At 39.9% G+C, this 25,160-nt stretch overlaps 1 protein-coding gene across 3 annotated transcripts; it reads right to left on the bottom strand.

Annotated features, from left to right (window-relative positions):
• Window positions 1–3,329: 3,329 nt before the first annotated feature.
• On the bottom strand, window positions 3,330–24,334 carry tspan11 (tetraspanin 11). 3 transcript variants are annotated; one of them, XM_051953585.1, is made up of 9 exons: window positions 24,201–24,334; window positions 21,118–21,247; window positions 17,995–18,186; window positions 14,018–14,092; window positions 11,384–11,488; window positions 10,793–10,951; window positions 9,186–9,272; window positions 7,981–8,104; window positions 3,330–5,946 (listed from the first exon to the last, which is right to left on the bottom strand). In XM_051953585.1, the coding sequence occupies exons 2-8, from the start codon at window positions 21,202–21,204 to the stop codon at window positions 8,027–8,029; spliced, it is 783 nt and encodes a 260-aa protein (XP_051809545.1). In that variant the 5' UTR covers window positions 21,205–21,247; window positions 24,201–24,334; the 3' UTR covers window positions 3,330–5,946; window positions 7,981–8,026. The 3 variants fall into 3 exon arrangements, with proteins under 3 accessions (XP_051809545.1, XP_022058251.1, XP_022058250.1); XM_022202559.2 differs by lacking the exon at window positions 7,981–8,104; XM_022202558.2 differs by lacking the exons at window positions 3,330–5,946; window positions 7,981–8,104 and adding an exon at window positions 5,962–6,540.
• Between the last annotated feature and the right edge of the window lie 826 nt (window positions 24,335–25,160).

Here is a 25,160-nt window from a genome sequence, read left to right as displayed (position 1 = left end):
CCCATCTGTACACAAAGCTAAGCACCATACTTGAGCTGATGTATGGAAGCAAATACAGCCTCACATAACCACTTAAAATGAAGCTTTGTTTGCTTGAGACCTTTTTGTTGCAGAATGTCTAAGCATAGCAGCCATTGTAACCCAAGGTTCAAATTTTAACTAAGCTCCAGCCGGTCCAGTGCTTTAAAAAGATACACGTCAGAAAAATAAATAATGATTTGGTGTCAATGAAAGGCTTTTTTTCTGTTTTTCTAACCTATTCCATCAACAGCTCCAAGAAGTAATTTACTGAGATACTAACTTGTTGTGTCAAAGTACTGTTGACTTTGTATTTTCATGGAGATTTAAAGGATTTCCTATTGATTTAGTGCATAGTGAGCGTTTCTGTAGCCAACACGGTGAGGCCTTTGGAGGAAATGTAATCTCCAGTGCCTCTGCGCACACACCGCAGAGACATATCTGGTAGTCGCTTATGTCCATGTTGACACCTATACTCACTTTTAAACGCCAATAAAAAGATATTTTTTGCTCAATAAGGACGGGTATTAGATTGAGATTTATGTTGGCGTGCAGGTCTTCGGTCTCCTAAGCTTTGACGTCCAGCGCTGAAGTTATCTAAACACGTCATCTCCTTCCCTGCGCCTTTGATCCCTGCAGAAATCTGTCAAACACATTTACGGCCAGAGCTAATGTGTTGCAGGCCAGATGCAAACTCACTGAGAGGTGAGTCACAGTATGAAGGTCAGTGTAGATATAGAAACCAAATCTGATACACAACTGGTTTGATCTGGACCGAACTGCGGCTGATTTTAATTTCTAGATTTTATACTAGACATTGGGGATGATTCATAAATGTTGGATGTACTAGTTGGCGATTGCTTAAAGACCGTCAAAACTAGACAGGAACTCTATGCGACAGACGGCCAATTCATATTCTGTGACTCTACAATTCTGCACAATTTCACGAAAGCACCTGCAGTTTGTGTACAGATAACTGAGCCTATTTGGATTTTGGTTTACGGGAATGTTGCTTTGAAGTTAGTTTCCAGACCCATTTAATAGCTGACAAATGCTAACTGACATTTAAATTGATGTGACCCACCTTTGCGGCAGTGACTGTAACTCTGGTGGTCTAAACTTCAAAGTCCTTCCTCATAGATTGTTATTATTATGACGTTATTTTGTATGGTGGCACGGCTTCAGACAGATGGCGTCAGCTGCAGTGCACAAGCAAAGACCCAGTGCTTGGACACTGATGTCCTCGTTTAATTTCAGCGCAAGACACTTATTGTCCTCATGACATGCAAACAGGGGCGTTTTCAAAAACACATTAACATTTTGTCAGAAGTTCTTCAGCCACACATCTATTACGCTAAAGGCGCTGGAGCACTCAGTCACCACAACTCAAGCCGTAAGTATTTATGCACATATTGAACACAGGTGTAGTTCCCGAGGCCAGAGAGGTGTTGTGCCAGAATATGTTTTATGAGATCAACAAACGCCTTTTTGGACAAAGAAAACCCACAACTCAAACGTGTTGAAGCAGGCCGATGAGCAAGAGGAGCTGTGCAAAACTGTACAAATAACAGCAGTTAACATTTTTTTGCTTATTCCTGAAATGTTTTAGAGGCCTTTGAGAAAAACTGCAGGTATTTCTGTGTGTTCCCTGAGCACATGCAAACACACACTCATGGTCAGCAGATAGATGATACTGCAACATGTGTTCTTAGGTAACTTTTTCAGCTGTCACTGTTGAAATATTGTTCCTACAGCTACAATATGAGGAGGACGGAGGGTGTAAGCAGTGTGTGTGTGTGTGTATGAGAGGCCTCAACACATGGGGAGTTGTGAATCTCCAGCTGCTCCCAATTCTCCCCCATTGGGTCCCTTTTGGCAAAGGGTGTAAACCGCATGCTAATACGTACAGCCTCTCAGTTGTGTGTGTGTTTCTATCTTGTCAGTATCTCTGCACTGTAGTATGTGTGACATCTGCAGGAAATGAGAGCCATCCTCGTATAGCTGATGAAGACAAAAAGACTGACACACTCTATAGGCTCACTGAAGCCAAAAAAGTTGGACAACATCCAAAATCTTTTTAAAACTTTTCCCCTTTTTGCCTAAATGGGTGACAATGATAGATGGCTCTGAACTGACACAGCGTCTTGGAAGTAATCTGGGGCGAGGAAACAAAGAGAAAAGGAAAGGTTGTGCATCAAAGAGAAATAGCTGGGTCATATGGCAACAATATAGCACAAACAATAATGCACAAGTAATGTATGTGCACAGCGCAGTGTTTAATATATTGAGATCTTTCCTTAACAAGACCCTGAAACCACACAGAACTGCACCAGTGCTGCATCAGGGATAAATGTGGTTTAAACTGGGAACACTTAAAGATTTTCCAATGTGGAGTTGCGGTAGACCCCACACATAACAAGTGCTTTCACAATGGCCTCTTGCTAAAGCCCACATAATAACATGAACCACCTCAGTGTGAGATCTCACTCCAGCTCACATAATCCTGGAAGGCTTTTCCACTGCTTATTGTATGTACAGAGTTAACACAACGTCATGAGAGACCATAGCTGTACAAACATGAGAAGATTACGAACCATTTTGTACAGCAAACTGAATTTAACGTGTGTCTAGTCAGCAGGCAAAGTTCATAATAGAGCCAGAAATGTATTTTCAACATGAATAAATTCAAACACATGGGTGCAGCGTGCCTGTTTCAATAAGCAGAAGAGCAGAGTGTAGTTCTCACAAGTATCAAGTTCATGATTCAATCAGTAACTAACACACAAGCCGCTTCCAGTTTATATTAAACATGCAACTTCCAATTTGGCAGGTTTCCGACGGTCTGTCAAAGCTAATTCTTCACAAACGCACGAGGACAGTTGTAGTATAACTATATATGTATAGTACTGCTATTTGGGAAATCCACTCTGACCATATGGCCAAAGCAAGCTGTCTCAGTTGGAATATGTTTAACAAAACAGCAGGATTATTTGAGATGATTACCTGGATTACAAACTTGCAGCTCTGCAAATGGAAAATCTTTGTCTCCCTCTAGTGGCTTACTACTCCAGTTGACACATTCCTCGGACACACAAAGGTCTATGGAGAAACCAAAAAATAGTAAATTACGCAGACATATTTATAAATCTGGCTTCAATAAATAAACTGTTTAACCTAACATACTGTCCCTACAATCATAATCTCATCAACTAGTGCACTGCCAAACTACAACCCTCTCATCATAGCTGTCTGTCTAAACCAAGTGTAAATATTTGTCTTTTATTTTAAAAAAGATCACTTTTTCACGCAAGAATATTTAAACATTTATTTATGAATCTCAGATCAATATTTTGAATACAGCAGTCAGTAGTTGGAGCACATGCCAATGTTATATCGTTATCTCATCAACAACAAGCTACATACGTTAGCACCCGTCACTGGGACATTAATCTGGAAAAAATATGCATAAAAGATTATTTCTGAGAAGTTCCTTGACAGAGAATGCAGTTTTGGCAATGGTTTTGTATTCTTGTGAGGGATTTATGAAAAAATGGATGGATCCTTGTAACAAAAACAAAACAAAACACATATCTAAACATATTACTCTCACTTGATAAGACTGATAAGATACATGCATCCATAGTATAGTGGCTACACCACACCAAAACATAAAGGGATGTCAAGCAATAGATTATGCATCGACAACAAGATGGCCCTTGCTTTCTTTGGCTCACAGAATCCCCATCTTCTTCACTGCAGAGAATAAAACCTCTTGGTGATTAGTCAAATATAAAAACAAGATTAAAATTAATGCCATATGAACTGTGGTCATATTTAAATGATCAGCTCAAATCTGAGTTTCTTTGTATCACCCATGAAGAGCTCAGAAATACAGTAAATTACCAAACCAACCACTAGGTGGAGTTATGAATTCAGATATTTGGTAGCCATTACAGAAGATGAGCTTCACTGATTTGTAGTCATACATGTGAGTATTTTGTAACTTACGTCCAAGTTACTTTTGATTACTATTACACAGTCCAACATGGAGTGCTATTTTCAGGAATGAAGTCATAACTACAAAAGAGATAGCCGATATGATTTGTTACAGTGTATTCCAGTGTACTGTCTGCTTCCATTTAAGATTTCAGGCACAGAATGATACATAATTACATACCAGCAGAATTATGAAAGAGGCACATTGTGTTTACAAAAGGTACAAGCAAAAATCTCCTTTCTTCAATGACAGTGACAAGTGTGCAGAGTGCCCTTATTCAGCTTATTCAAGTATTGGAATGAGCAAAACCCTATTGTAATAAACCTGCACATTGAAAAGACATTAAATCAATCTGCATTAGTTGCATAGAATGCCGTATCAGCCAGCTACTTCGACTTGTTTAGTCCTTCTCAGGTGAAAGCATGCATCTAAGGTCTCGTCTATACATACACAGGTGGTCTCCTCCTGTCTACACAAGCATTGTTTCATGAAAAGCTCTGCCCACATGAAGACATGTAAAGCATTGCCAAGAGTATGTCAAGCCAAGAGACAGCAGCATAACCCTGACCACAAAGCCATGTTGGACAAAGAGAAGCCTTGAAAAAGTTACCAACAATGGTGAATGGAAGGAGAAGGGTGTGGCTCAGGTGGTACAGTGCGTTGTCCATCAACGGCATAACTTAATGTCCCTATCCCCGGCCCCCCCATTCCCTGACATATACCCCAAGTTGCTCCCGATGGCGGTAGAGCTGTCATTAGTGTGTATGGTCATAGTGAATGTAGAACACATCAATGTCACGATTCAGGTCTGCATCCCTCTAAGGCTGTATTCCAACACTGAATGCATCACAGTGGTGCGACAAAAGGTGTCCCATTTCAAAGACCCATTCAAATGGAAGTAAATGCCTCCTTCTTTTACTGGGTGGCCAAGAATTCCAATGGGCGAATCCTTTGTGCCCAACCTATTCCAAGTTTTATTCAGGTTGCATTTTTGACTATACGGTGGATAAAACAGCTCAAGTTTCAGCTTTTGTCCCAGTTGTGAATTTGGGCTGTGGATGTTGCGAGGTGACAGTAGTTGGAGCTGGGGACATAAATGGCAAATCCTCCACAGGCCTGGCTGTCAAATTGACCAATGTTTTGTTAAACTTTTGCATTCTATTAAGGCCTGTAAGGGATGTAGCCCCTGAATTTAAGCTATTGTGAAGCACTTAGTAGAACCCAGCTAATGTTGAAAAGGTGCTAATTAAGTGCAGACTATTCATCATATAGATATGTATGGAATAATTCAGATGCCTTTGTTCCTCAGTATCCTAAACAAAGTAAGATAGTGAATGTACATTTATCTGCATTTGACTGGTAGTTAGCTTTGGCTAGGAGTGTGATGCTTAGGCATTGGGCAAGTTGGTCCAGACAGCAGGACTGATTCAATTTAGAAGTAATCAATAAGCTCTTTTAAACAAAGGAGGTAATGGCACACACTAGGACATCCCAAGCCAGAAATAGAGATTCTGAATATCTTCATCCAGGAAGTACTCTAAGGGCTCCGCTTGCTGCATTTGAAACAACAAACACACACAATTTTTAAATGCCAGTGTACATATGGACAAAGCCTAAGCCTCAGCAATGATCTAACCAGACACAATGTTCCACTGAGCCTGGATCACAGTCAAATAACAGAAACTCACTGGCCTGCATCTTGGTTTACTAGAACAATTTGTTTCCGATTGAAATGGAGGTGATCTGGAACACGCATGTGCACAAAGTTTAAGTTAGAGTGTCAAAATTCAAGATTCAGCGGTTAAGATTAGTTGTCAGGAGACCATGTTCCATCTGCCTGTTGAAGGTGTTGTGTTGAAAGTCTGGTGTGCTCAGTAAGGGTCCATCTTGATCCTTTTGTACAAGCAGCAGGTGAACACCATCCCGCAGATCTGAAAACAGGAAGTGTTAGGTCAAAGAGTGCTGCTCAGTCCCCATGGAAGACTGCAGGAAGCTTGAATGCTACTGACTGCAGGGTAGGTAAGGGTTAAAGGTGAAAGGGGTTAAGACAACGTTGGAAAATATGCAACTGGTTACCATGGGGATGTCAAGCAGGCTTTATTGCAGCACCATGTGTGCACACAAACTGGCATAAACAGCAACACATTGAAGCTGGGGGTGGGGTGAAAAGCAGATTCATGCACAAATATTAAATCATTGTATTCTTAGTCTTCTTCAGAGCTAAAGGTCTCTGAATTAAAATTAACTCCACATCCAGACTAGACAAATCCTGCTGTCTTTTAGAATTGGCAATGGAATTTATCCAGCATTTTCTTCTGATTACGTAAGTTTTCACTGAATTAGACCACAAGGGCATCACTTTAGCAACAGAAATTCTTGCTGCGTTACTAGTTTCACAAATAAAAGCACATTTACAAACATATTAGCTTTTCTCAAGAAAAGTTACACTCAGCTACTGGACAAAAGTGGCTTTCAGCTAGAAATAGCTTCCTCGAGTGTGGGTTCAAAACTTCAGCCTTCAACGTCTGTGGATGAAATAAAAGGAAAGTATTCCAATCTGAGATCAAATTACAAAAAAAAACTCTTGCGGAAATTCTGTAAAATAAAGTGCCACCATTGTTTCAAATTAATCTTTCTACATCTCTACATTTCTAAATATACACAATCAGATACTGCAATCTTTTGACACTGTGGTGAGCACAGAGATGTATGTAGAACCACAAAGAATCGACATGATATGATTTGTAGAAGCACCATGACATGTGACGAGTAAAACTGTCTGAAAACAAAGTAGGAGCAGTAGGAGCACATATTGACTGTAGCCACTGACCTACTAGGCTTGATGGATTAACAGGCAAGTGCCCAGATTCCATCTCTGAGTTTCTAAAAGCCCTCTGAGAAAGCTTTATCAAGTGAGTCAGCATTGTGTATTGACTCATCACAATCTTTCTCCGAGCAAGTTCCAGATTCTTTTTTTCCGCACTTTAACAGCCAGTGGCAGACATGAAGCTGGCTGACATTTTGGCTCAGACAACAATGACTTGAGGTGGAAAGGTGAAACAATCTACCTCCCTTTTTTTTTTGTTTCCCTAACGCCTAATTTAAGAAGACAGGAGTTACTAAAAACAATGATGTAACGGCATCAAAAAAAATTGAGACAGACACATGCCATCTAGTTGGATGGCAGAATTCTATATCTGGACACCCTAAATAACTCGATGTTCTGGTAGCCTCGTCTATTTTAGATTTCAAGTAACTATAGCAACAGCACTAATGATTTGACTAAACAGTAATGTAATAGGAGGTTTTGGTGTTTAAAAAAGAAGGAAAAGAAAACCTAAGACTTGCATGGTGCATTATCTTTCAATTTTAATACTTTATTGAAGTTAGGTAAGGTAACTACTCCTGCTTTCAATGTTTGCAAGAACTGATTTAAATATTGTGTTAAAATCTCTAAAAATTACATACCATGTCCACCTGCACACCCAGTTATCATTGCTCTAAAAAGGCAGTGAGATCTGACATAAGCTTTAGGTATGTAAGAAAAAACAAAATAAACTAAAAAAATAATGTTAATAATAGTTTATGTATATTATATATAGAAAGCCTTTTTTTCCTTTTCTTTCATCACAAGTACTTTACAGAATGAAGCAGTGTTGTGTGAAGATACGGATCATGGCTCTTGCAAACCACAGCGCTGTGCATGAGCAGCTCAGTTGCGATTAATCAAGCCATTCTCAGGATGTGCTTGACCTTTCTCAACCTGTCACAGCCGTATCACCCCTAACAGCCCATTATCATAACATGCATAGCAACAATCTGGAACATACAGCCAAAGCCAGGCAGCAACAAGCTTCACTCAGTGCAAAGATCACATAAGAACATAAACATGTTCATTCAGTATGCATGCAGATTGTAGATTTCACATATAGCAGGCATACCAAATATCCACAATGCCCTCCAACCTTGTCTCTGCATTAGATTAAACCATCAAGGTGCTCTAGATCCAAATTACAATGCACCAAAGGCCTCTTCCTCTTCTTTATAGAGCAGATAGATAAAGCAGGCTGTCAAGAGTGCCCCGGCCAGCTACAGTGACACCAAACACAAATAAAGACACATAGCACAACGCACAAAAGACAGATTAGTGTGGCACAGAACAAACAGATATAGTTTATGTTATCGGTTTTATTCTAAAAACAGCAACCAATATAACATAAATTTAAACAGACATACAAGTTCAGTCAGTATGACACACATTAGAGACAAGAAAGTGCAACAACATAAAAACTGATGGAAAGACAAGACATAAGCCTACGGCACAAAAAGAAAGCAATTATTTGCTTTGATTGGTTTGAAAAGTGTTAAATGACAATAATCAGAGTCTCATAGCATTTTATGCTCAGCATCGTCCCATCAGATCATCTGGAGACGAAAAACAATTTCCACAATACAGCAAGAGCTAATGGGAAGCAGTACTCTTAAGTTCTTTTCTCAGTGGCAGAAAGCATCACAGAGATCACACGCCTGGTCAGCTCTCATCTTGTGCTGCCGCAGGTCTCGGTAATTATGGCAGAGAAATTCTGGCCTCGGTTCTTTATTGTGAGTTCCCTGGTGCCTAATTAAAGCTGAGCAGCAAGCAAAATGGTGGGCATTGAGGGGCCTAACAATGTTAGAAACACCGAAACAATCAGTGCAGGCTTGTTTGGTCTCAGGTGTTCCTTTAGTTACTTACATAGAGGTGCAAAGCTACATTGTGCAAGGGTTTCCAGTCCGCACAGAATTGCAAAAGCACCCATATACAGTATAAATATATATTTATCTGCAAGGCTTAAAAGCTTGAGTCCATCTCAGACAGGGACAAATCAAATAAGAGGAATGAACAAAATCAGATAATGATGACAGAGAGGCTGGGGTGGGATGAAAAGAAATGTCCATTTAGAGGTCGTTGAGCTACCATCGTTCATTTTCAGTAATGGAAAGATTAAAAACCCATCTGTCTGGATTTTGTAAGGTTCTGTTCAACAGCGCAGCATTTCATTCACAAAGGTAAGAGCAGTTCTTCATTTATGATAAAATAACATTTTTGCCACAGTTTACTCAGCATGAAGACAACAGAATTGTGTTCTGTGTCTTCAACTACTCTCTAAACTACACATACTTTACTTACCTGCAGGCAGGCCACTCCTATTCCCACAGCACCGATGATCAGGAGGTGGTCTGCCAGGAACTGCTCCAGTTTTGTGATGCAACCACCCTGCAAAGAAAGAATTAGAAGTCGCAACGTTGACAAAACACGTCCATGAACCGATCCATTCACACATCCTGAAAAGCTGGCGACCTCTGTAATACTGCTTGGCAAATATCTACATTTCTGCAGCAAACAAGAACACATCCAGAAGGAAAAGTGTGGGTTTATTAAAGCTGGGATACCTAGCCTAGTTATCTTCAGTACATTTTCACATGATGCATGCAGCGCACTGTGAGCGATAAGAGGGGAAAGTGAAGGGTATGACACAAGAAGGATGCAAAACATTCTCTGTGCAGCATGGATAAGCTTTCAAAACCTCATCTTTTATTCATTTCCATGAGAGCTCATTCTATCGGAGAAAAGTTTCAAACTACTCTTGTTTTCTTGGGCCTTCTCTATTTTGTTTTATGAAGTGAAATATCGGGGATCTTTATAGTAGTCTAGTGACACCATTTTATGTCAACAAGAAAAGTCCAGTAAACATTTTGGCCTTAAATATACTGTTGAACTTCATGTGTTCTAACAAGCTGCATCTAAAAAAAGGAATAAAAAAAGAGAGACTATTTCAAATTGACAAAATCTGACACAAAAGCTCCTAAATCAATAATATATAATATATATATTATATATATAATATACATAATCAATATAAGGCAAAGCAGAGATTAAAGAGGGCATTAAACGGTAGCACTTCAACCTTCCAAATTCTGAGCATCATCATTAACTGTAGAACAGAGCTATCCACTATATAGTGGTATGATTCCTGCCCACAATAAAAAATTGTGATCTTGAGGATCCCTTTTTGAACTTTTTTGTGTGTGGAACTCAATTGAAACTCCATTCTAGCAAAGGACAACATGTTGTTGGTTCAGCTCATGTGCACAGTACAGCCCTGTAGTTTTGGTGAATTCTGACCAACCATATTTTCGTGTGTCATTACATCCCTAGTTTGCATCCATAACGTGGGCATCTCACATGTGCTTACACACAAAATAAACAAAGCAGAAGGCAAAGCTGGCATGTTAGAGGAGCCCAATAAGAAGAGTTTATCATGAAAAAACAACCTTCCTTTGTCAGTTACAAATGTTACGTGACTGAAACATCTATTTGTCAAGTATGGCATCAAGATGAGGAGGACTGCTTACAAATAGCTATTGGTAAAGCAACTCCCTCCATCCTCTCTTTGTTTCTGGGGTCTTATCTGTCATTTATGATCACAAAGCCACTCACTTGCTACATATGTCTCTGAAATGGATATGGGTATAACTTACTTTATAAACTGTCCTGCAGGACACAGTTTGGCAGCTCATAATAATAAGTTACAGCTTGGTATTATAAAGATTCAGGGGTTTGGTAATCCATCAAAGCTCCACTGTTATTTTGGAACATGTTCACAAAATTTTAAAAGTGAAAACTGTCAACTATATCGCTCAACCCTACGGCAGAAATGTTAACACATTCGATGTGATACGAGCCCAAGAGTTGTTGTCATTTAGCTATTTTCCACAAGCGTGTAATCCACTGACCTCCACCTTGTAGATGTTGGAAGGGTGGTCTCTCTTGCCACATTGGGGTGTGATGGTCTTACAGCAGCTATCAGGCACCACCCTGCCGTCTGCCTGCTTATATGAAATGTACACGCTCTGCATCCAATCGTGAGAGTTGTTGCTGCCACAGCACTTGAACTGGAGAGCAGAAAGAGAAAACTGATGGTTTCGTGAAGCCACAGCACTGTAACAAAAGCACATATCCCTTCTTCGGATTAGAATATCTTCTCCAATTTTGTTGTTTAATGTAATATTTAGCTAAAACCACTTTTCAATAATAATATTCTGGAAACTTTGTAATTTAAGAAACGCTCCTATGGGCGCATTTTCCCATATTTTAGCTCTGGCGCTTTTCATTTGTCACTTTTGGAATAATGCTTTGTGCAAACTCTAACGGAACCCGTAAAATCGGTAAAAAAATGTATATTCTACTGCCTCTTAGCACAATTGCAGACTCAGTAATGAAAAATAAATGTATAGCAAGTACACATATACTTGACCCTGCTTACTGAAAAGGCCACTACATAAACAACACACAACATCAGAAGATCCTGTAAATATATCCCATACATCCTGCTGTAGTCTGTCCACGGCTAATGTGATAGACTCCTTCCCTGGCTGAGCGTAGTTCTTCGTCATTGTGTGGTTGAGATGCTGCTTCAGCTCCTCACTCAGCTGGAAATGAGGGACAAAGAGAGAGACAGCACATAAACACAGTGAAAAACAGTGTCTTTGAGGCAGAGATGGTGGGGAGGCTTAGGGCAGGTGTCATTTTTAGGAGAGAGAAAAATGGATGTTGTAACCACAACACAAGCTGCTTAATTTATTATCACATATGGAACACATCAAGTACACACAGAACAGACCTGCAAAAAATCAAGACTATAAAAGGGAGTGTTGAAGTGAGTGGGAGGATTACGGCATGATAGACAGGCAACATCTCCCATGGATCTGCGACTGCTGTGCAAAGGAGGATGAACAACACATTGCAAGGAAAGGACTATAAACATAGCCTTTGATGCATGTATAAATGTATGTACATGTAACACACACACAGACTTACTCTAAACTTGACCACTAATACTTCTTGTCTAACTCTTACTCTTAACTTTAATCCAACCTTAAAACATGTCTTCACCTTAGAACTTTAAAGTGTACATCACAGACTTGCTTCCTGCCCCTATATTGTGACGACTAAGAGATTTAAGTCCTCACAACATGAGTAATACCTGAACCAATTCTCTCTCCATCTCTCACACACACACATACAGGAGTGACAAAAGAGAGATGATGAGAACCCTTATCTTTCAAGTGCTTCTATCCTGTTCTGAGCCATTTTCCATTATAAGAAATCTCTTAGCTTGCCCACAGATAACATGGTGTTCTTCACGGTCTTAGCTGACTGACAAACAGATGTTTGGGAGATAAGAAGATGCTAAGAACTGTGCACTTGATAAACTCCAGACAGCCAGGTCGACAGAGGAGGCTCCCCATAGCTGCTGTGTTCTGAAGCATTTAAAACTGGCCGGCCTAATCCCACACTCCGTCTCATGTTTCTTTCTAGTTAAGCTTTTTTTTTTGCTACTTTTTAGCATCCAGCATTCTGTACTCCACCGATTTTTCATAGAACTGTGACCTATTCATGTAAATAGTAAAAAAAAAAAAAAGCTTTTGATAAAAAAATGTAAAAACCTTGTTAACTACTTTACAAAATGTTTCCATTTCTTGTTCTTTTTGACATTACAAAAGCATAAATAACTGTTTTCATTAGTGTAATGTTGTTTATTGGTAATGTTTCATTGTTCAGGTGCGATATTTCAACTTCACGTCATTTTTCATTATCATGTGTAATATTTCAGTATCATGTACAATATTTCATCATCATGAGAGACATTACTTACAACCTCAGCGTCATTGCCAGCATTACTTTTTTTTATTCTAGCCTTATTGGAGCTTATCACATTTTTAGTAATATACACCAATCAGGCATAACATTATGACCACCGGTCTAATGATGCGTTGGTCCCCCTTATGTGGTAAAAAATGCTGTGAACCATTAGACATGGAAAAGAGCACCTCTCAGGGTGTCCTATGGGGTCTGACACCAGGATGTACCACTGCATCCTGTTGATGCTTGACCAGAACGGGGTCTAGTAAGTTTGGAGGTCAAATCAACATCTTGGACTGTCATGTTCCTCAGTGTGTTCCTGATGTTTTTGCAGTGTGATGGGATGTATTTTCCTGCTAATGGCAGAGGCATGCCAGTGACATTTGGGATTGTCATTTGCATGAGTGAGTGGATTTGTTCTGGGACAATGTTTATTTGGGTGTCTAAGTCTCATCAACACAGATGCCAAAATCCAAGGTTTTCCAGTATACCACATAGTATCAGTACGATCAATGTTGCTCACTTCACCTGTCAGTGGTCATAATGTTGTGGCTGATCGGTGTATAGTACCTCTATCTTATTGCTTTTCTACAAGGAAAAAAAAGATTTCTCTTCCCTCCTGTCAGAGGCAAAGACTAAAGGCAGTTAGATGTGACAAGTAGGTGGCGGCTGAATTTCAGTAGCAAGAAAGTATAAGAGTAGTAAACTATAAACACCAGCCTCACTGCACCTAAAGAAAATGCAGCAACATCAAGGTGGGCCCAACAAAACGTCAAGCGAGTGTATTAGAGACTAAACAAAAAATAAAACATTCTGGATATTTTTAGCCTTTGGTTTACTTTCTTACTGCTATCATAATTGAGCATGCTTCAACTTCTCTTCACTGCACAGCTTTGGCTATTTTGCAGGTGCAACACTTCACAGCACCCAGAGGGGGGGAAAACTAACAACTCACACCCAATAACACCTTCTCAAAACAAAGTTACCTATAAAGTATATTTCGCTTCATAGAACACCTCAATAGATTAGTTTTATGACGGACATCTGGATGGAGGTTTTAACTCTAACTTCCAGAACTGCATGAACACATTACAAGGCTAAACATTAGAAAGTCTGACAACTGTCTCATACAGTTAAATGCTGTATAATAGTGCAGTCACAGTTAAAAAAGAAAAAAGAAAAAAATGTAAATGCAGTGTGAGCGTTATGTCTTTATTGGCTTTCAGTTAAACAACTGAAAATGCTTGGTAGCAGCTTGGATCTTAACTGTAGAGCACCACTAAACTACAGGTGAATCCTAAGCAGGGATCACTTACCCTCTGGTAGTATACGTATGCCAGCACTCCAGCCACAAGTTCAATCAAGAAGATGATCAGCAGGAAAAAGAAATACTGTGGATGAGAATCAGGACAGAGGGAGATAAATGAAGGGAGAAATTCAATAAACTGGACTGAAGCCTTCAACGCATACAGACATTTCAGCTTCAGAATCATCAGCACAGTTGTTGCTAAAACTAACAACTCAAGTTGTGAGGGCTCAATATAAACTTCCATCAGCTGTCAATGTGCTGCATCTGTCACCTCTAACACAGATGGCAATGCCGCATAAAGTGAGACAACCAGAAAGCAATCTGACAGGCTGGAGAATCTGATTTCTCGCAGGCATCTTTTAAGGAGCTCTCCACACAGATTGAAACCCGATTCCATTATCTCTCATAACTGACTTCAAAACCCAATCTCGATTGAAACAAAATGAAGGTGATTTAATAATTAGCCAACATCGCAGGGTAATCATCATTCAGATTCCTTAAGAAAATCAGATTAGGGTAATTAACAGCTACAAATCCATACCTCAACAGCTAAAAATAAAACTGACAATCAAAAACTAACAATAGTGGCTCTAATTATAAGCTTCATCCTTAATGACAGGCACTATTATGTGTGTACTGAAATGTAGAGCCTAGTTATGTAAACTATGTAGCAAATAGACTGCCCACACATATAGAATGCTCTAACAGCCTGTTGCTGAATGAGCAACATTGAAACAACAGCATTCTCAGACTCAAATGAGAAACCATCGCACAGGCAACAACACTTGACGTTCCAATCCATGAGCGCTACTATTTGTATGAGTACGCAGTAACATGATAAACATGAAAAGTGCTCAAAAATGATGTGAAACACCACCCAAAAGAAACTCACAAAATGTCACATTCATCAGCAGGCTGATGCTCCAACTTATGAGTATCATGATCACACAATCACTCAGTGCTCATGGGTCAGAAAACACCCATCTTTGTACTCTGCCTTTATTTTAATCTACATGAGTGTTGTTACGACCTCTTTAAAAGTTAACAAATTAGGCTCGAACAAACAAAGAGACCGGCAACATATCAACTGGACAAAGACACGGCAGGTGAATTGGTGAAGGGAAAAAAAACAGCTTTATTTAGGGGTAATCCAACTAATCAGGGTAGAAATAATGGTGAAAAAAAGGGCTGTAGCTGCTGGCCAAAAGAAACAAAAGAGGGGTGGTGAACGTGGCTAACCCGGCAATGGGCCTTCGGACCAATCACCATGCCTAACTAAACTGCCTAACCAAAAATAACTGCTACGAAAGGAAAACAGTGAAAATAGGACTACCAGCCACTACAGCCAAAGTAAAACAACAAAACCCAGCAATCTAAACATACCTGAAAAGAGAAGAACTCATTGTTAATCGCAAAAGGAAAGTTTGCACAAACACAAAAAAAACCTCACGCGTTTGTCTGGGGAGGACGTGTGACTTTGCGGTGCTCATGCCTCTGCTCTGACTGCCACTCTCTCCTGCCTCCCTAAATACCCTCCTCCTCCCTAAGCGCTAACAGCACTCAGGTGTGCTGCAGTTGCACAGGTAAAGGGAGGAGGGAGATCAGAGTGAGTAAGGAGAGAGGCAGCAGCCAGCCACATGTAACAAGCGGATCTCGCATGGTTGCGACACACTATTATGTTGACAATATCTGCAAAGACACTTTCAGACAGACATATGAACACCTGCTCAAGTACTCCAAACTGCCTTTGTGGTAGTTCTCCCTGCAGCAGGTGTGTACTTGTCAAGACTACATTTTACCATTGTGACAGATACACACACACACAAGGTGAAAACAAAGCAACAGTTATGTTGTCATAGCTGGTTATAACACAAGCTCGAACTTTTAACCGTGCATGAAACAGTTCTTTTGGCCGGCATAAGCATGGCTGATACCACACCAGGCAAAAACACACAACAAAGCAGGACAACAGTGTCACCACGTCATCATTCTACTCCTTCACTTATGATGGAGGGACTGATGCTAGCAATGAGGGTAAACTATTTGTAACAATCAGCTGCCGGGCAACGGTGATGTTCGTGGAAAAATTGTGAACACACTTAAGCAGATGTTCCCTTCTGTTTTGCAGTTATCACAGTAAGTGTCATGCAGAAGCACAGCCTGCTCTGTGTCTCTTGGTTACAAGATTTCATAGAACACTCCATCCTCAGCGTGCCTGCTGCCCACACAAAATGCTAACCTCACCCTTTCTTTACTCACACTTACTGTTCATGCTATTATCGCTCATTAATCTCCCCAAACTAATCTGTAAATAGCGCATCGATGCAGTTCATATTGTACCAAACTGCACCACAGATTTAAATCCTCCACACATCCACCTATTCGCTCCTGCAAGCCCCTCTTTCTCTCCTATTGCTCCATCCATCAACAGTAGATAGACAGACCTATAAATAGTCCTGCGGCAGTGAACGTTCACCTCCCGCCTGCTTCTTTCCCACTGGGCCCTGTCTCTGTAAAAATAATGAGGACAGCAAGGTCCGCGTCAGAGCCATTTGTCAGCATCTAGTGATAAACCTTAGACCCGGGTTAGCACAGACGAGTTCCATGTTGTGTTGTGCAGGTGTTATGCAGTTATGACGAGAAATCAACCTTTGGTGTGGGCGAGCATCTTGCTTTGCAGAGTGGAACTAACAATCAAGGACCATTAGCAGTAGACTGGACCATCAGCATTGTTATTATTACATAAGGAATGACACATTACATCTGGGCAGTAGAAATACAGAGATTATACCAAGCAGCAGAAATACTGCACAGACATGGGACATAAAATAAAACCAACCTTTCTATATTGTTATATAGTTTTGTTTTTTACTCCAGTGCATTGGAGCAAATGTGCAACTTGACTGCAAAGCCTCTTCAAAGGTGTGACTTAGGATACCTCTTCAGTCATTGCAGTGTGATTGACTTTTCCTGATGCATATCTTTTTCTTGTACATTTAAAGTGGTAAAATATACAATCATTTCTTATATGCAGACTGTAAGAAAACCATACTACAAACATTCGTCTATACCACACACTCTGTAACACTGGGATTGAGAAATTAAGACACTGATGGGAAGTTTTCAGTTGTTCTATATGCTCGGCGTGGCTGAACAATTAATCGATTTCAAATTAAAACCACAATTTGAAACGGTGCAATTAGCTAATCACAAAAGCTGCAATTCAGAGTATTTATTGATCAGCACATCTGACCCTATGTTCAAACTGTCTTGTCAGTGGTTTTGCTAATTTCTGAAAACCTCCTTGTGTGGTATTGACGCCTTTTAATGGTATCTCATGTGGTAATGCCATGATCAGATGTTAGAAATCTAAAAAAAAACTGTGAATATTATTATTAATTATCAGTTTATTTTAAAAGAGTCTATGTATAATATTAAACATAAATGTTGCCATTTGATGTATTGTACCAGAGTTAGCTTGAAGCTAATTTCCATCTGCAGTCTCGAGGACTGAAACCTGATACCCAAAATCTTATCCTAATGTAAATGGGATATGTTAGTGCTCTTCACCAGAAACACAGTACACATATTCATAACTGATAGCATCCCAGTCAATATACAGTCGTCCGTCACTCTTCAGTGTTTGTTGTCTACAATGCTGCTATATATAGTGGAATTAATTTGTACTGACCGACCCAATAGGCAAGTTCAATCAATCAATCAATCAAAAATGTATTTTTAGAGCACTTTACAGCAATAATAGAAGACCAAAGTGCTTTCCAGACAGAATAATACACAAAATAATAAAATCTTTGGATTACTATAAAACCTATAAAAACACAAAACTACGAAAACCATGAAAAAGTTGCCATGGCAAGAATCCCACACACACCCACCCACCCACAACCGAACATCACCCCAACTCCAAGTGAAGGCAGGGACCTCAATAGGAGCCCCGTTTGTCTTCCGTCTCTCTCATCTCACCGTGGACAGACAGCTTCTGTGTTCCCGAATGACAGCGCAACAGCCCACAAAGCCCGTAACAACCACCAGGCTGCCAGCCAAGATGAGGATATATGCTGAGACAGCAAACGTGCTGGAGGCCAGCAGACTCAAGTAGTCACTCTTCTCCACCAGCGTCCAGACTCCTACACCCAACACAGCAGCTCCACCCACCTGGAAAAGAAGGCGGAGAAGATGAGAGGAGGGGGTGGGGTGAGAAAGATATCTGTAGACAAGACGACATGGTCATCAATATCCCCTGCCACATGTGATGTCTATGAGTCTACATCCAAAATAGTGATCAAGGGCCATAACTCTGTTAAACATTATCGCACAGGTCTCATTTTCAAACTTGATCATGGTGTCCATGGTGTGAAGCTACACACTAAATTTCATAATCCTAGCTGTAATAGTTTCCGAGAAAAGCTGTCCCCTTCATGTTGGACGGACGGACGGAGGCCAAACCTATATCCCCCTTTTCCACTTCGTGGAGGCGGGGGATAATAAAGGTAAAGAGAAACATTACAAGCAGAGTACGTATAAGGTATACATATATATATATATATATATATATAAAGAATCACGAGTGATGTGAATAACCTGACCAGAGAAAGGAAATATGTGTGTGTCATGTCAGTTTAATCTTAAAGAAATAAAAGACCAGCATCGCAAAAAAAAGCAAATATAGCCCCTTTTGTACACATAGGAAGCAGGTTCAATGCTGTTAGATGAGTCAGAGTTAAAAGCAACATAAGAGGATGGTGACAAGGAGCATAACAGAGTAGAGAGGAAAAAAAGAGGAAATAGAAATGGAAACAGAGAAAGTGGCCGACCATAAAAGTAACAGCCACTGGAGCGGTGGGACTTCAGAGATCTTGTCAGGCCATGACCACCACTTCCTTACAAACAATCCTAAATGAGCGGCCCAGGGTGGCGTCCAGATCTGCTCTTCTCATCTCATGAGCTGCGCGAGCGAACAAATAGGAAATGCCAAAGAGAGTCTCTTCCCCTCATCCTCCCATCTCTTTCCGTCAAAAGTAAAATCCTCTTACTCACAGCAACACATGCCCAACCAAGGAGGCACTACTTGGATATATACAGGGGAAAAAAGAGAGGTGACTCTCCTAAAACTATAACATAGTGTGGGGATCTTAATTTCGTATTATAAACTAATCAGTACTTATCATTAGTATTGTGTCATCTCTTTACTACAATTGCTCACAAGAAAGACAAAAAAAGCTGCTCTAATAGCATGTGAAGTCAGAATCAAAACACTTTATTGAATACAAATTACTTAAAGTCCCAATTTAGTATGGCTGCAACCCACTGCATCCTTATCAAAGTGTACAGGAGTATAAACTTTATCAGTATTTATAATATGCAGTGTTCATTAGTTTCACTTCTTCTGCCACAGCAGGGTGCTAAATGTTTCAGAGTCTGTTTGACAAAAAAAAAAAAAAAAGGCAACAATCCACATTTTGCTTGATTGCAGATTTAGTGACAAGCTAAATGTTTTGTCTTATTAAAGAAAAAAGCAGAGAAAGAGACAATATAAAGTTGTTAGACTGCACACAAACAAATGAACTTGCAGCCCGTCTAAACTGCAAAAGAGCACTAACTGGCATGTTATCAATATGATAAGAAACAAATTATGAGGACAGCGAAAGTCAGAGCGACATTGTACTGACAAAAGGCATACTGCTCCCAAGATTGATGCATGTTGTGATGGTGCTGTAGACGAAAAAGAGGAACGGAGTAAAATAGAAATATGGTGTGAGGAAAATACGGAGAATAGCCCACAGAGGAGAGGGATGCAATGTTTCCTGAAGAGATGAGTTGTAAGGGGGTGACAGAGCATCAACTGAAGCCTCAAGATAGCACTCGATCCCTTTTCTCTCTTTAACCTCTCCCACACACAGATTTGTCTCTCGACTCAAAATCTTTTCTTTGACTTTGTCTCAGACTTTGAAAACGCTTCCAAGTAAGTCCAGACACTGCACAGTAGCTTGAAGAGAATACGGCTTTAGCAGCAAACCGCAGTGACATAGTGCGGTGCCAGGGAGCAGGTTTGATACAGTGTTCCCCATCGTACACTGACAAGCCCTAAATAATCTATGACTCACTTTGGGTCGAGTCCATATCTCAGCCTTTTTAGACTCAGAACTCTCTGTAATCCTCTGTCTGTTCCTATGTGACTCTTCCCTTTAATGTCTTTCAACCGAGAGCTTTAAAGGTGCAATATGTAAGATTAGCTTTTCAAAATTAACTAAGAATATCAACAGAAGGGGTAGCATATAACCACAGAGTTGTGGTGTCCAAACCTATGGCAGTAAATAAGTAAATGCACAATTTCCCGCTCCTGCTGAAACTGTGAGAGCTGTTAAAGATAACACTGCTATCTTAAGTCTTGATTATACTCCTTTGTGGACATGCAACAGATGTGGACTTATAGTAGTTTGCTTATAGTGTGCAGACAGGATTCTGTCACATACATGTAGATTAAGTCGCACTGACGTATTCTGTGCATGCACACTACTGCCCTCGTAGCATAATCTTCACCTGGGCAGCCCATGCTAAGAAAACATCCGTGAAGGTGTCTAATTGGACTCTTGTGAACTTAAAGAGATGATGACATTTATGTGGATCCAAGTGGACCCTCGTATACTGACAAACAATGGAAATGTAAGGCCAGTGTTTTACTTTCCATGCACATGAGCATGCTATCCACTCACGGACTCATAGATTATAACTTCTTGAGACACAAAGTGGTACTGTGTGATGAAAAGGGGCAGGGCTAGCTGGTTAGCATGTTAATTTTGGTAGTAACACAAAGACATAAACATCAAAATTGCAATCTCTTCACACTGCGATCATAATTTGGTAATTTTTGACAATTTTGAGCATTTCTGAGCATCTAAAGCAGCATTTCAACACTCAATGCTCAACACTTCAATCATACAAACAACTGAGCTACAAAGAAGAAATGATGAGTTTGGTTGCACCAGCTAGTGACAACATTAAAATTACATACATAATATTGTGCTAGTTGTTTTTTTTAGCATAGAGGTTGCTTCTTTACATGATTGCTTATTTACTGGCACTTACCCAGAAGAGAAAGTTGAAAACAAAGAGCAAGTACTTGAGACACACGGTCATCCAGTCTTCCTGGTCATCTTTATAAACCGCCGACATTTTCTTTCCTCCAGTTCAGATTTCAATGTGCAGATTTGCTTTCCTGAATAAAAACAAAGGGCAACAGGAAATTTAGAGCTACTAACCTTAACGTAGATAAAAAAAAACATATGAATGTTCTCCCCTGTAACACAACAGGGCATATGATGAATGAGTCAGATACTGCCCTGAACTCCGTTTCCTCCCTAATACTGAATGCCAAATCAGCAGCAAAATAAAACAATAAATACATGACAAAATATATGTGGAATTAACTGATAAACTGGTTTTGAAGTAATCTAACAGTTCATGGAGGTGTATGGATACTACCCGGTTACTTAAGCAGTCGAAATAACTCAGGTTGAATAGACTTATAGCATCAAAGCTCAGCTCATTCTGAGATTTGACGGCTCTGCATAAAAATCTGTGCCACAGCAAGTGAGAGTAATCAGAGCGATTTTTGTTTACCAAAGGGATACAGCTGCCTGTCAGTATCACAACAAAAGCCACGTCTCAGCAGCAACATTAAGTCATTTTTCAGCATTTACAGTCAAGTTAAATAAGTTATACAACTAATTTACTCAAGTGTTGTTCTCACATTTGCACTCCTCCAAGTTGCACACAACTCCCAACTGATCACACAGTAGTATCAAGTAACCCCCTCAAAGTGCCTCTGGATATAACTGGAAAAACATGAATCATACCAACAAGCTAAAACCACATTTCTGTCTCTGCACTGCTCAGTTTAATTTAAATATTTTCAAACTGAAACTCTATGTTATACTTTAATTATCAGGGTCTCGACTGGAATAGATCTTACAAGTTGTGAGTGATGCAGTATCCACAATATTTTCTTCTCTTGTTACATCACAAACCACATTTTTCAATTATTCACAGCACTGAACAGACTGTAAACCTCTGAATCATTAATTGAGCTTACAGCTTCAGTTCTGTAAATATAAGGCCATGGGTTGGGAAGCACTTAGACCCATAAAACTGATCTATACATTATCCTTCAGGGGGCAGCACAAAAGGAAATAGCACAGGACAGGGGCACATGTAAAGCTGACAGAGTAAATCATGTTTATATGTGAGGCAAAGTGGTGAATTGATTATTCGTTTGGGGGGCAAAGTGCGAGATTATTCATGATCAGGCTTAACTTGAGTAAGCGACATGCAGAAGCTCACAGTAAGTTTGCTAAAAGGGTGGTTACACGGCAGAAAAAAAATCAAATTTTAAAACTCTCTTTTAATTTCTCTATATTTGCTTTATTGGGGGGATATTGTACCTGCCTTTAAAATGAGCAATGGAAGGGAATGAGTTGTATCTGGGATGCTCAAATCACGTTCTGAAAAGTCTAACTGAGGTGCTGCTTCTGGAGGGAGACATCACTGCTTAGTTTCTTTTTAAATGTAATTTCTCCAGCAGTAACACTCTCTCTGCGTCTGTGACTGACAGCGTGGAGTAAAACAGTTCACCGCATGACAGCTGACACAGACACGAATGAGTGTGAGAGACCAGGACTATCTATCACGTCTTGAAACAGTAGCTGTGTGACAGAAATATAAAAAATATGAGAACGAGAAAGGCTTTATAGGGAATTTGTCGGTATTAAAATAAAGTATATATGAGCACAGAGAGCAGGACAGAAGCGAGTTGCACTAAGCACACATGAAAACACAGTGACCAGGCAAGTCCTTGTTCATGGTAGCCTAGCCGCGCTCGAGCCAGGTCTGAAGACGCAAGGGTCTAGGAACTCTGGACAGGGAGGGAGGCGGGCTAAAAGGTTGTCTTTCAAATCACTCTGCAGCAATTGGGTAGGTATACAACCTATCAGCACAACGAATAGGCTGACGTAGTTCCTAGAGCGCCGGAAATCAGAGGATGCGGGAGTTCGGTAAAGCCTTATTTATCTTTCTTATCTTATCCTTTGTTTATCTTTCAAGTTGAATTTTAGCTTCAAATCTTTAAGGGCTGTGGCCAAAGCCGAGTCGAAAGATAACTGTTTATTGTGCGCAGCCATCTTCTTGTCTAGCCTTGTTTCTATGGTTGTTTCCGGTTGTTTCTGTCAGAATCGTCGCGCCTCTGTCGTCACTTAGTTACGCCCGCCTTCTGACTCTACACTTCATGGTGATTCGTCGGCCAGTTTTAGGAGCATCCAACCGAGGGTAACTGGACTGATCCTGGCAGAGAATTAAATTTGCTGTCGTGGGTTGTCTAGCGCGGCTAGGCTATGTTCATGGGCTTTTAAATCACTTTTCTACTTTCCAACATCTCTGAATGTCTCTGAGCTGTGTGGTTTCCATAAAGCTCTGACGGACAAGTCAACTATAGCCACAAGAGTCACACAATATGTTCACACTCAGGATTTTCCCATTTTTGCATGGATATTGTCATCAAAAACAAAAGCAATCCACTGGATCCGCAGCTCCTCAGACACTGGGAGGGCATGAAGACTCTTGTGTTCACTCTTGCATCCAACATTTGGTGAGTTTTGCTGATGGCTGAGACATTATAGAGTTAACAGAAGCAGCACCGGAAAGTAAATAAACCTGGTACAAGGCAAGGCAGCTGCTCTTTTTGAATGGCTCACCTGGAAGCAGGAAGAGGGAATGATTCCAAGTTTAAGTAAGATAACCATTTGTTCCTCAGTTGAAATGGAGCAGTTTAGTAATATTCTGACTGGCTAGTAAGGCTGGGAGGCAGTCTGCAGTCGGAGAAACTTCAGAGTAATGAATGAGAAGCCCTGCCTTCGACATTTTGCACTTTGACCACCGTAGGTGTCCTTCAGCGAGGCATGTGACAGAGAAACACGGCAAAACATTTCTCCTTTTCGGTTTAAGTCAAACTTTCTCCCCTCCTCTCCCTCAGGATGGGACATGAGACCGAGCATCATGAAAAAAAAACACATCCCTCCACCTGCGTCATTGATGCGCAGGACAAACTTTAATCGAATTATCTCACACTTACATCGAAAAAACTAATATTTTCATCTCACAGTCGACAGCGTACTCACCTAGCCAGCGTTTTGCGCGAATAAAATAAACCTGGTCCTGCTGCTATTTCCCTTAAATCAGACTATACGACGCTGCAGCTGTGGGCGTTTTGTCCGGTCAAGCTTGTTGCTTTGACGGTGTGGGACAGTTTGCATTGGTGGTGCATTCAGGTGCAGCCTGTATTTTCCAGCTTCACGCACTGGTGGCTCAGGACTAACCGCCCGTAGTCTGTTTACGATCTATGTAATAGCCTCACAAAGAGAAAGCAAGTAATTTTTTACTTCAAATATTACAATAGTGTATATTTAGTATGAAATTTATTTGTAAGAGGCCATTAATGCAAAAAAAAAGCAAACTAAGTAAATAGCTAATTTGTCCCAGAGTTACCGATATACCTCCAAACGTAACAACTTTCCATTACCAGGCGATTTTTTAATTGCATTTTTTATATTAAAAACACTTATGTACATTAACAGTATGCACAAGCAAATGTGTTTATATCAGGGGTACATAGATCAAAAAAATGGACAATGAAAGAAAAAAAAAATATATATATATATATATATATATATATATATATATAATTTTTGATTGCCTTCTTGTTATCAAAATGTTTATAGTAGTGCCATATTGATGTAATTTTTAATTAAAAAAACTTCAAACTCTGTTTTGGAGTCTAATCATCCTTTATTCTGTAATTTCCCCAATGATAAAATTAATAAAAAATCAAATAAAAATAATATTTGTCCTTAACATGGCTTAAATATATTAAAGTATCTTCATCAAACATCTTTAAAGGTCTCTATTGTTTGCCCAGCTTTCCTTCTTAAATAACTCACTCTAAAATATACATAAAATATACACACATATACACACGTGGACAAAATTGTTGGTACCCCTCAGTTAAAGAAGGAAAACCCCACAATTCTCACTGAAATCACTTGAAACTCACAAAAGTAACAATAAATAAAAATTTATTG

The sequence above is a fragment of the Acanthochromis polyacanthus genome, chromosome 1 (assembly GCF_021347895.1).
Source record: "Acanthochromis polyacanthus isolate Apoly-LR-REF ecotype Palm Island chromosome 1, KAUST_Apoly_ChrSc, whole genome shotgun sequence".
Taxonomy (NCBI): domain Eukaryota; kingdom Metazoa; phylum Chordata; class Actinopteri; family Pomacentridae; genus Acanthochromis; species Acanthochromis polyacanthus.
This window is presented reverse-complemented; position numbering and strand designations above follow the sequence as displayed.

Coding starts and splice junctions, on each gene's coding strand:
- tspan11 (XM_022202558.2), bottom strand. CDS start 21,204: ATGTCGGCGGTTTATAAAGATGACCAGGAAGACTGGATGACCGTGTGT. Junction 18,187..21,117: donor TTTTCAACTTTCTCTTCTGG/GTAAGTGCCAGT, acceptor CTTCTTTTCCAG/GTGGGTGGAGCTGCTGTGTT. Junction 9,273..10,792: donor CCAACATCTACAAGGTGGAG/GTCAGTGGATTA, acceptor CTTTCTTTGCAG/GGTGGTTGCATCACAAAACT.